Consider the following 12,159-nt stretch of genomic DNA (forward strand, 5'->3'; position numbering starts at 1 on the left):
CCACATTTGGAGCATATATATTGAGGATTGTTAAGTCCTCTTGTTGAATAGATCCTTTAAGTATGATATAGTGTCCCTCTTCATCTCTCACTACAGTCTTTGGGGTAAATTTTAGTTTATCTGATATAAGGATGGCTACCCCTGCTTTCTTTTGAGGACCATTCGAATGGTAAATGGTTCTCCAACCTTTTATTTTCAGGCTGTAGGTGTCCTTCTGTCTAAAATGAGTCTCTTGTAGACAGCAAATAGATGGGTCCTGCTTTTTTATCCAGTCTGAAACCCTGCGCCTTTTGATGGGGTCATTAAGCCCGTTCACATTCAGAGTTACTATTGAGAGATATGAGTTTAGTGTCATCATGATATCTATTCAGTCTTTGTTTTTGTGGACTGTTCCACTGAACTTCTTCTTAAAGGGGAATTTTAAGAGGCCCCCTTAAAATTTCTTGCAGAGCTGGTTTGGAGGTCACATATTCTTTTAGTTGCTGCCTGTCTTGGAAGCTCTTTATCTCTCCTTCCATTTTGAATGAGAGCCTTGCTGGATAAAGTATTCTTGGTTGCATGTTCTTCTCATTTAGGACCCTGAATATATCCTGCCAGCCCTTTCTGGCCTGCCAGGTCTCTGTGGAGAGGTCTGCTGTTACCCTAATACTCCTCCCCATAAAAGTCAGGGATTTCTTGTCTCTTGCTGCTTTAAGGATCTTCTCTTTATCTTTGGAATTTGCAAGCTTCACAATTAAATGTCGAGGTGTTGAACGGTTTTTATTGATTTTAGGGGGGGATCTCTCTATTTCCTGGATCTGAATGCCTGTTTCCCTTCCCAGATTAGGAAAGTTTTCAGCTAGAATTTGTTCAAATACATATTCTGGCCCTCTGTCCCTTTCGGCGCCCTCGGGAACCCCAATTAAACGTAGGTTTTTCTTCCTCAGGCTGTCGTTTATTTCCCTTAATCTATCTTCATGGTCTTTTAATTGTTTGTCTCTTTTTTCCTCAGTTTCCCTCTTTGCTATCAACTTGTCTTCTAGGTCACTCACTCGTTCTTCCACCTCGTTAACCCTCGTCGTTAGGACTTCTAGTTTGGATTGCATCTCATTCAATTGATTTTTAATTTCTGCCTGATTAGCTCTAAATTCTGCAGTCATGAAGTCTCTTGAGTCCTTTATACTTTTTTCTAGAGCCGCCAGTAGCTGTATAATAGTGCTTCTGAATTGGCTTTCTGACATTGAATTGTAATCCAGATTTTGTAACTCTGTAGGAGAGAGGACTGTTTCTGATTCTTTCTTTTGAGGTGAGGTTTTCCTTCTAGTCATTTTGCTCAGTGCAGAGTGGCCAAAAGCAAGTTGTATTGGGAAAAAGAGAAAAAGAGAGGAGAGAAAGAAGGAAAGAAAAGAGAAAGAGAAAAAAAAAGGGAAGAAAAAGAAAAAAAAAAAACGAAAAAAAAAAAAAAGAAGAAAAAGAGAAAGAAAAAGAAAGGAGAAAAAAAGGGGGTGGGGGAAGGAAACAAATCAAAAAGCAAAACAAAACAAAAACAAAAACAAAAACAAACAAACAAAAAAAAGAACCACCGGGGAGTATCTTCTGATTCTGTGTACTTTAAGTCCCTTGGCTTCCCCTGGAAGTTGTCAGTCAGTCTAGCTGGTGTTCTGGGGGAGGGGCCTGTTGTGCTGATTTTCAGGTGTTAGCAGTTGGGGGAGCTGCTCTGCCCCTGCCTGGTGCAGGGCTCGGTGGGGGTTGTTTACCCCGTGAGGCCGCAGGAGGAACAGCCCCAGTGGCGGGGCAGCTCTGGAAACCTGGATTCAGCTCCGGCAGGAACTCCGTCTGCAGGGCCTGGAGGCTCCGGGGCGGGGCCGCTGATGTGCTCAGCTGGGGCAGGAGCGTCCTCGCTGTCCTGGGCCCTCCCGGCCTCTGCCTGTCCCGGGGGAGGCGGGATCCTGGGCTGTGTCCCGGCGCCCTGTGCTCCGGGGCCTGCGCTGGTGGATTCGCGCTCCTGGGCCGCGCAGCCCCCTCCGCGGAGCCGCCGCCCGAGCCCCTCCGAGCTGCTCCTGGAACCGCGCAGCCCCCTCCGCACGGAGCCTCTTCCTCTGCCCGAGCCCCTCCGAGCTGCTCCCGGGGCCGCGCAGCCCCCTCCGCGGAGCCGCCGCCCGAGCCCCTTCAGCTGCTCCGGGTCCCGCCGGGTCCCCCGTGCGCGCTGCAGCCCTTAGGGAGCTCGGCGCACTCTCCTGGGCGCGCAGTTGCTGTTACTGTCCCCGGGAGCCCGAGGGCATCCCCGCCCTCCTGGGTCCTGCTCCACCTCCCCGCGAGCCCCTTTCCCCCCGGGAAGGTCGGTGCAGCTCCTGCGTCTCCGGGACGGGGCTCTCCTGTCCTGGGGACACTCGCCCCGGCCTCAGCCCGGCTCCTCGCGGGGCCCCTCCCCCTTGGAGGCCTTTGTTCCTTTATTTCTTTTTCCCCGTCTTCCTACCTTGATAGAAGCGCGAGCTCTTCTCACTGTAGCATTCCAGCTGGTCTCTCTTTAAATCTCAGGCCGAATTCATAGATTTTCAGGATAATTTGAAGGTTTTCTAGGTAGTTTGGTGGAGACAGGTGATTTGGAGACCCTACTCCTCCGCCATCTTGCTCCTCCCCCTTCTTCATAACTCTTACCTCAGTTTTTAATTGTATATGTGTGTTAGCTTGGTTATTGCCTGTCTTTGCTATTAGGCTGTAAACTCATGAGCTGAAGGGACTAGATTTGCACACCGTTATACATTCAGCACTCAGGAAAGAACTATCATATTGGATATTTATTCAGTACTTAATTAAATAAATGAAGAACAAGGGAACAGATCTTAGAAACCCAGCTCAGAGAGCCTCAAATTGTGTATCACACTCTGTTATTGGTACAGCCAGATCTTAGGTTTGTTTCCACACTACCATATGTAAGAAAGCTATGTTTGCTGAAGCAAATAAACGTCAAGTGACATGACCCTCACATGACCCTTCAGCTTTCTGCAAAGGAGGGTGACTGCCTTCAGATCATCTCTGATGGATTTTTTACTTCAGTCACGTTGAAGATGACCTGTCTGTCCTGTCACGCTCCAAGGCTGCTGTTGACTGCCATGTCTGCTGGTCAAGTGCTTAGGGAGGGGTACTGCTATTAGAGGGGAGCCTACAGCACTTTGGGAAGAGAGTTCATTCTGAACCCTTAGAGCCAGTAGCACTTTTAATCTTTGAATTTTACTAAGCTGTGAATTGTTTTAATTCCTTTGTTTTTCCAGTTGTCCCACCCTTCATAAGTAAGACAGATTCTCTTTGTTGTCCAAGCTCTCTCCACCCATTTCTCCTTAGACACATCAGCTCAGTCCCACTGGTCTTCTCTAGTTTTCTCCACAGCTGAGCTTGTGTCCAGCACAGGACCTTTGCCTCTACAGTCCCTCTGCCTAGAACACTTTCCCTCACATCTTGTGTGGCTCCTGGTCCTTTGGGTTTTGGCTTCAGTAGCGTTTTCACAGAAAAGCCTTTCTGACCACATGCCTTGAACTAGCCTGCATTCACTGGATGATGCCACCTGTTGCCTTTACAGCCTGTTACTTTCTCATTTACCCTCCTGTCACCAAGCACAGAAGCCCATTGAGAGCAGAGGCTCCTCCTGTCTATGTCCGTCTATCTCCAGCTCTTAGAGTAGTGCCTTAGCTCATAATAGGTCTTCAAAAAATGTGTGGCATGAATGAATGACTCAAGGATTTTGTCTTTATTAGGATCTGTAATGCAATAACTAAAAGTCATCCACAGAGAAGTGATGTTTACAAATCAGATTTGGATAAGACCTTGCCCAATATCCAAGAAATACAGGCGGCTTTTGTAAAACTCAAGCAACTATGCGTTAATGGTAATTTCATTTTTTGGTGTGTATACGTATATATGTATATAGTGAATGAGGGATACAGCATTGCATGAGGTATGTCAGAAAAAGCAATATTCCTTGAAAATATAAAAATAAATATATAAGTAGGGGCTCATTGAAATATTTGTACAAATTATTGTATGACAAAATTGGAAGCTCTTAGAAAATGAAGTTTAAACTGCTTCTTGTTTTGGAGGAAAGAAAATAAATCAATGAAATCACTTTCAAATCCTGGATTGTTATGGTAGGGTACTTTTGTAAAAGTGCCAAGGAGAACAGCGAGCTACCTTACAGACAAACGTACTAAATTCTAATGTATACAGTTACACTTTTGAGACACAGGACTTGACATGGATTTCAGACAGAGCCATGTTGTAATCTGTGCAGCCTTGGAGTTCTAATATGTGTGTTTGAGCAGGTGCTCCTCAATTGCTTTCATTGTGCCCCAGGGTGGGAAGGGATGACTCACATGAAAGCATCATTTTGGCGTGAAGTGAGTCATCCCTGAAGGGTGCCCAGAGAAAGCCCCTAGTTACCTGAGAGCCAGGAGAGACAGCCATTGTGGCACTGGATGGGCGCTTGCCTGGAAGGAGAGATGAGGAGGGGGGTGGTGTATACAATGACATGAATGTTTATCAGCCATCTGGTAAGTAGAATGTAACTAAAGCCTGGAGTTGGTGAGGTGAGAGACATCTTGAGACAGGACTGGGGAGGGCAGTACAGGCCTTTCCCTGCTCACAGAATCCAGAGAAGCAGGGAGGGCAGGGCTTGCAGGCAGGAAGCTGGGGTGTGGGGGGAAGAGGCGCCAGAATCCAGCATGGGCTGACCTAGAAGGTGGGAACCACCAGCTCTTAGGAGGCAGAGGTGCTGAGACTTTCCAGGATTTCCCTGAAAGCCACAGTGAAGGAAACAGAGGCCCAGGGGAATGCCTTGTTTTGTGTTTTTTAGAATTGTAACACATCCTTTAAATGCTCATATTATTAAATGAAAGTGCACAATACTTTCTTAAAGCCAATTTTTAAATATTCAAAATTGTGACGTGTATCACTTAACTCTTATTGATCATGTAAAATTGTTTAAAAAGCCTAAATGTGTGTATACATATGTTTGTGTGTGTGTATATATAATTGCCATATTTATTGCAGAGCCTTTTGAAGAAACTGAAGAAAAATGGTTATCTTCACTGGAAAATACTCGGTGGTTAGAATATGTAAGGTTTGTACAAACACTTTCCCCCTTTTTTTTTTTTTGAAATAAGTACAGACTCACAAGAGGTACAAAAACATTAGAGCGCTCCATGTACTCCTCACCCAGCTTTCCCCAAGTGGTAACATTTTCCCTAACCAGAATACTGTCTCAAAACCAAGTGGTGCAATATATAGGCCTTATTTAGATTTCACCCATTTATACATGTTTTCGTGTGTGTGTGTGTGTGTGTGTGTGTGTGTTTCTCTGCATTTTTATTGCACATATAGGTCTGTGCAGCTACCACCACAGTCCTGATATAGAACTCCATCACCACAAAGCCCTTCATGCTGCCCCTTCAGAGTTGCGTTCCCATCCCTGTCCCTTGGCAGCCGCTGATCTTGTCTCCATCTCTGTATTTTGTGATTTCAAGAATGTTATGTAAATCAACCCCCCTTTTATAAAAGGGTTAATTTCCTTGATATAAAAATCAAAATGTACTCTGAATCATGTAAATACTAATGAAATTCATAAAGACCATTAAGAATATAGGGAAAGATTAGATGTGTTTGACTTCAAGTACTTTTTTTTTTTTTTAAGATTATTTATTCCTGAGAGACACAGAGAGAGAGACACACACATACACACACACACACACACACACACACACACACACACATAGGTGGAGGGAGAAGCAGGCTCCCTCTGGGGAGCCCAATGCAGAACTTGATCCCAGGACCCCGGGATCTTGACCAGAGCCAAAGGCAGACAGACGTTCCACCAATGAACCACCCAGGTGCCCTGACTTCAAGTACTTTTAAAGGAATATTTATAGAAGTCTGATTTTTAACAGTATTTTTCCCTTTGTCTTTTCAGGGCATTCCTTAAACATTCAGCAGAACTTGTGTACATTCTAGAAAGCCGGCATCTGTCTGTAGTGCTACAAGGTAATTCATTACTGAAAACACTGGTCACCTTGCCAGTCAGCTTGGTGACTTGATGCAAGTAAATCACATTATCCCTAGCTGTCTCTTATGACAGCACCACCAGACCCACTACAGATTCCACACATAGGTAGAGGAGAACAGTGGCACAGCAACTGCAGGTAGAAGATTAGAAAGGAGTCCAGTTTCCTGCTCTGTGTTAAATCTTCCCTCCTATAGCATGAGGGTGTCACAGTTACTATTGGAGTCATAGAAAGTGTTCATCTTGGCAGAGCATCCTCTTGCTCTAATTTTGCTACATTTCAAATTCATACAAATTTTAGTTTAAATGCCTCTGGATCCTGCTAAATTGGACTCTAAAGAAAGAGCTTGGTGTCAAGAAATTGACTAAACTGAGTAGCCAATAATGTGAATTTTGTCTAATGTTAAGGAGGAGTAAAGTGCCATATAAAAATGTTTCAGTTAAGCAAAGGATAGTTGAATGTGAAATAATAACTTTACAGCTAAGAGAATTTTTAAGCTTACGGACAAAGCTTCATAAACCATGAACTACCTTATTTTATGATATATTCACATTGCATAGTTTATGAATATGTTATGGTACTAAAGCTTACAAAAATTTTTACTGTCAAATTTAACTGACTTTAACAAAGTAAAGATATTTACAACTTTTAGGGGGGGAGAAGAAGAATAGTAATGCACTATTTTAAGTAATCCTTAACTGATGCAGTCAGAGTTATTTAATTCACAAGTGCATGCAGAGTCCAGCAACCCAGTAATCTCTCCTCTCAACCAGTGGGTGTTCTCACCCTACCTTGCAAAATCCTACCTAGCACATGTCTTGATGCATTTGTTATAATACAAAAGGCTTAGATAGTGAGCCTGTGTTTTACTAACACTTTTCTTTAGAACGTGTTTTTGAAACAGTTTATTGAGGTATGATTTACATATTATAAAATTCACCCATTCTGAGTGTGGAAATCAGTAATTTTAGTCAATATACAGAACACAGAGTTCAGAGTCCAGTTGGAGAGAATTTTTATCACACCAGAAAGATTACTTGTGTCCCAACCCCAGACAACCACTAATCTACTTTCTGTTTCTGTAGATTTGCTCATTCTGGATGTCTCATAAACAGAGTCATGTAATATGTGATCTATTGCCTCCTGCTTCGTTCATTTAACATGCATGTTTTTGAGGTTCATTCATGTAGCATGTATCAGCCGTTTCTTTTTCATTTCTAAATAGTATTCTTTTGTAAATACGACATTTTATTTATACATTTACCTCTTGATGGACATTGGGTGTCTTCCATTCTGTGGCTATTATGAATTACGCTGCTGTGAATGTTCATATAAAAGTCTCCATGAGGACATATGTACATATTTTTTTGTGGGTAGATACTTAGATGTGGAATTGCTCAGTTATAGGAGTTACCATTGTTAAAGAATGATATTGGTTGCAGATTTTCATAGATTCCTCTTATCGGGTTGAAGTACCCTTCTGTATTCTTAGTTTGCTGAGAGTTTACATCCAGAATGAACTTTGGATTTTTTTTTTATTTAAATTCAGTTTGACAAAATATATTGAATTTTGGATTTTTATCACACAGATGATTTTTATCTATCTGATGAGTTATTTCTATCATTTATTTATATGAAATGTTACTTTAGTTGATTGTCAGATGTTAAGCCTACCTTGCTTTCCTAGAATAAATTCTTGTATTCATGAGATAAGCTGATTTGCTCCTATTTTGTTGATGATTCTAGTCTTAATTATAAGGGATACTGGTGGACTTTTTTCCTGATTTCTTTGGCTGGCTTTGATACCAGGATATTACTGGCATTATGGAAAAGGACACCAGCTGTAAAAGATGGAATGAAAATGTCTGCCACCTTTTTGGAGGACAGTGGACAATTCTGTTCCGTTCATTCACTTCTTAGTCACCATGTGGAATTGCCAGTGGAAAGATTACATTATATTTAATATTCTTAGGAAGCAGAATGGACTCTTGAAAGATTTCCACCACAAACCACTGAAATATAAAGTGTGAGGGCTGTGCTTTATTACCTGCAAAATATTCATATATGAAAGATTATCCCCCACAAAACACTACTTGATCTGTAAGTCTATAATTTAAAGTTGCCGGAATCCAGTGAACTTTCCCAACATAGATTATTTTGAAGGCAGCTTAGGTAGAGAGTACTGTATTAACTACTGTATCTTTTCTTCCCTTTCTCTCAGCATTTTTCTATATAATAGTCATTTTCTTTCCATTTTCTTGACAGAGGAGGAGGGAAGAGACTTGAGCTGTATTGTAGCTTCTCTTGTTCAAGTGATGCTGGATCCCCATTTTAGGACAATTACGGGATTTCAGAGTCTGATCCAGAAGGAGTGGGTCATGGCTGGATATCAGTTCCTAGACAGATGCAACCACTTAAAGAGATCTGAGAAAGAGGTAACAGAATTGTAATGCTCATTGTGAGTCATTTAAGTGTGCACAAGATAAAATCTATGTCATCTTGTGAAGAGGTGTTCTGTCTAAAGAGATGAAGAGGCTTTTTAAATATTGCATTTGGTACCTCTTAGCATTCCTTAGTCCAAAACTAATGATGGATTAGCCTCCAAATTGATATACTTATGAAGATTATTATAAGTATATAGGTAAAAATTCCAAAAAATTGTCTGTTGCATTTCTTCAAGTTGAAAAGTACTTTGAAAAAATGCTGTATTTCTTCTGCAAAGCAGATAACAAGCACATTAGGAATTTTGAAAAATCAGTTTTGGAATACCATGTTTTCTTAAAATGGGGCACGTGTGTAAGAATGGAAAGTTGGAGAAGAACACCTTCATAACAGCTTTGGGCATAGTGTCTGCCTTGGGTGCAGAGGTAAACTGGGAACAGCCTATAGGCATCTCACAGATGTACTTGTTGCAGAGAGCACAGTCCAACTCGTGGGGTCTCCGGTTTAACAACAAACTGCACCATCTGAGAAAATCTCAGTTGTGACTACTTCACTTTTAAATTGCTGGGACGCCAAGATAGAATAGTTGTCATCAGCTGCTGTACTTGGGGATCCACCACGTGACCTAGAGGCTAATGACAACTGGTTTCTGAAACGGAGTTGTTTTCCCAGATGTCAAGCCTGCACAGTCTACCAAAAGCAAATCACATAAATTGTTTTCTGGTTTGGGGTGTTTTTTTCTTTTTTTCAGTGTTCTAAAGAATTATTTCCAACATAGATTTAATCACATATTTTAGTGTCCCCCATTCATATAGTGACACCTGCCTGTTTACTTTGCCGTTTCAACATACATGCTTCTTAGGCAAATGAGGGCTGTGATGTTAATGGCAGTTGAACATACTTCTAAGCTTTAACAGAAGCCATGGTGACCTGTCCACATATCCTTGGCTCGGCTTCAGAGCCAAGTGTTTTAGGCTGAAATGTTTTCTTAGTAATCTTAACATGAACCCTAAATTTGGAAATAAATGGGAATAACCAAAGGACAACATTAAATAATCCCATTTTCCATTTGTGTCTGCCAGTCTCCTTTATTTTTGCTGTTCTTGGATGCCACGTGGCAGCTGCTAGAACAGTACCCAGCGGCCTTCGAGTTCTCAGAGACATACTTGGCAGTGCTGTACGACAGCACCCGCATTTCCCTGTTCGGCACCTTCCTGTTCAACTCCCCTCACCAGCGGGTGAAACAAAGCACAGTAAGTAGGATGGTGGCAACAGTGACTTCTCTGCCTCGTGCAGCTTTATGGAAATAGAAGTGAAGTACAGTTGGCTGCATAGTTAAAATATGTAAATTAAAACTGTCTTAGCTACCATTTTAAGCTGCAATTTCTGAATGAATTATTTAAAGACATATAAAAACTAGGACCCTGTTTCATTTTTATGAGTATTTTAGGTATGTTTCTCTAATGTACATTGTTCACAATAATACACCAGTTTTTAGGGACACCTGGCTGAGTGGGTAGAGCACACAACTTAATCTCAGGGTCATGAGTTCAGGCCCCTTATTGGGTGTGGACCTATTTTAAAAAAAAAAGAAAACATGATACATAACAAAAAAAATTAACCAGTTTTTAAAGATATAAATTATTTTAACCACATTAAATGTGTTTTCACATTTGGGGTGTCTGGATGGGTAATTGAAAATGTCCTGCTAGAGGACTTTTATTTCTTAGAAAAAAAGTTGAGCAAAGCGAGATTATTTTCTTCAAGGGTCCTGTGGAGAAGGACTGTCAGAGAGCAAGGGTAGTCATGGTGCTAGGCTGAGATTCTCAGTGGGTGCTGGACTGCCAGATAATGTCCCACCTGTCACACAGCAGTCCCTTTGGGGTAGGATTATCCATTTCTAGTCACAATTCAATGATCTAGAAGGAAGAATCATAACTAAGGAGAGTCTCAAGCCAAACTTGAGACTAACTTCTGATTGCCGTTGGTACAGCCTTCCGAAACCACAGGTTCTGGCTGGCTCGCCCACATTTAAACCAACAATGAGAATAGCACATAAATGCTGCAGCAATCATTGGAGAAACAAGAGCGGCTCCTGTGGGCCTCTAGGAAGACTTTCTAAGAGGTTTGCCTTCACGGTGAGCTGTGGGGTCCTTAGCCTTGGCAGTAAGGCCCTCATCCAGGCGATGTGGCCTGATATAATGTGAATCCTGCCCAGGGTTGGAAGAATGGTGAGCCCAGGTTCCCCATCTGTAAAAACGGATCCACCAAACTAACAGTACTACTTTTGGACTCATTCTGTGAATTGAAAACATTTTGTAAACTGTGAAGCATTATGCTTCACTATTTCCTAAAGAAATGAATTATTCTGGATGTGGATGTGAAAGACAAAGTGCACTGGACATGTAAGGAGATGACTTTATCAATGAGGAACCTCCCAAAGCAAAGGAGAGGGGATCTGGGGGCTTGGTTATGAGAGGGAGCAGGCAGGAGAGGGAGGTAGAACAGGTCTTGCCTGCTTCTCTCCAGGGGCTCAGGGTGAGAGAAGTGCAACACTGTCATAGGGTATTTATTTCAGATTGGAGAGTTCGGGAGAGAGATCTTCATAAAATAATTTCTCTGCTTCCCTAGAAGAACGTGACCTATCTCAGTCCTGCACTGACAATTCTGGGCTTGGGCTCTGGAGGTGTGGGCACCTGTTTGTTCCTAAACTAAATGGTCTCTGAGATGCTCCTTTTCATTTCTCGTTCACGGACCATCATCAGTTTGGTACCTCTCACTGTGCTGCGGGCTGGGCTGCATGTGGTGGTTTTTGCCTGTCTTTTCACTGCCCTGAGAGCACACCCATGCACACACACACACACACACACACACACATACACCACTGGAGCCTTCAAAATGTTCACAAGGCGAGGAAATCAAATAGCCTTGTTAGACACAAAGCATGAGATGTAAAATGCCAGTATGTCGGTCTGGAGGTGCCAGTGACCACAGTACCTCGGGTGGGTGCTGCGGGAGGTCTCTGTGGAGCACGAGCTGGCCCCCTGGATGCACTCTCTCCTCCCCCTCCTTCTCGGCTGGATTCTGGATATGCCGACATAGGTTTACAAATAGATTTCTATGCAGGAATAGAAGTTAAATATTTTTTTAAAGTATATCATCTGTTTTCCCTGGTCTGTGCTCCAGTGCGGTATTTTTTTAACTGGACGTTTTTCAGAAGCTTTTTCTGGCAAGTCCTAACATGGATCCTTCCCTCCCTCAGTGCTTCACATTTATGATTTATGCAATAGCCAGACTGGAGGCCGGGAGCACCGCCTCTGCCCTCCCTGGGAAACTGTCTGTTGACTTAAGGTCCTGATTTTTAGCACGACCCCACTGTTCTCAGTCGCTTCCACAAAGACATTTCCTTTTTTTTTTTTCCATTCTGAGGCCGCCTTAGATGCTCACAGTCAGGTACTGTTTATGGAAAATCTAATTTTCTTCCTTGGAGATATTTTTAGTTTTCACATTAAAAAGAAAAGACAACTGATTTCTATATATTTTCCTAAGGGCCATTAAAGCAGGTTGGGGTTTATGTTTTACTAGATTTCAGCCTTTTTTTTTTTTTTAAGATTTTATTTATTTATTCATGAGAGACACAGAGGGAGGCAGAGACACAGAGGGAGGCAGAGGGAGAAGCAGGCTCCTT

At 42.3% G+C, this 12,159-nt stretch overlaps 1 protein-coding gene across 5 annotated transcripts in view; it reads left to right on the forward strand.

The window, feature by feature from the left end:
* The window catches only part of MTMR10 (myotubularin related protein 10), a 58,568-nt gene that overhangs the window by 43,459 nt on the left and 2,950 nt on the right, over window positions 1–12,159 (forward strand). For all 5 annotated transcript variants that reach the window (XM_072796029.1, XM_072796022.1, XM_072796005.1 and 2 more), the window contains 5 exons: window positions 3,732–3,862; window positions 5,023–5,092; window positions 5,939–6,009; window positions 8,295–8,464; window positions 9,554–9,724. In XM_072796029.1, the coding sequence (XP_072652130.1) occupies window positions 3,732–3,862; window positions 5,023–5,092; window positions 5,939–6,009; window positions 8,295–8,464; window positions 9,554–9,724 (613 nt within the window). The remainder of the gene's footprint in view (window positions 1–3,731; window positions 3,863–5,022; window positions 5,093–5,938; window positions 6,010–8,294; window positions 8,465–9,553; window positions 9,725–12,159) is intronic.

Source organism: Canis lupus, chromosome 2 (assembly GCF_048164855.1).
Source record: "Canis lupus baileyi chromosome 2, mCanLup2.hap1, whole genome shotgun sequence".
In the NCBI taxonomy this organism is placed as follows: Eukaryota; Metazoa; Chordata; class Mammalia; order Carnivora; family Canidae; genus Canis; species Canis lupus.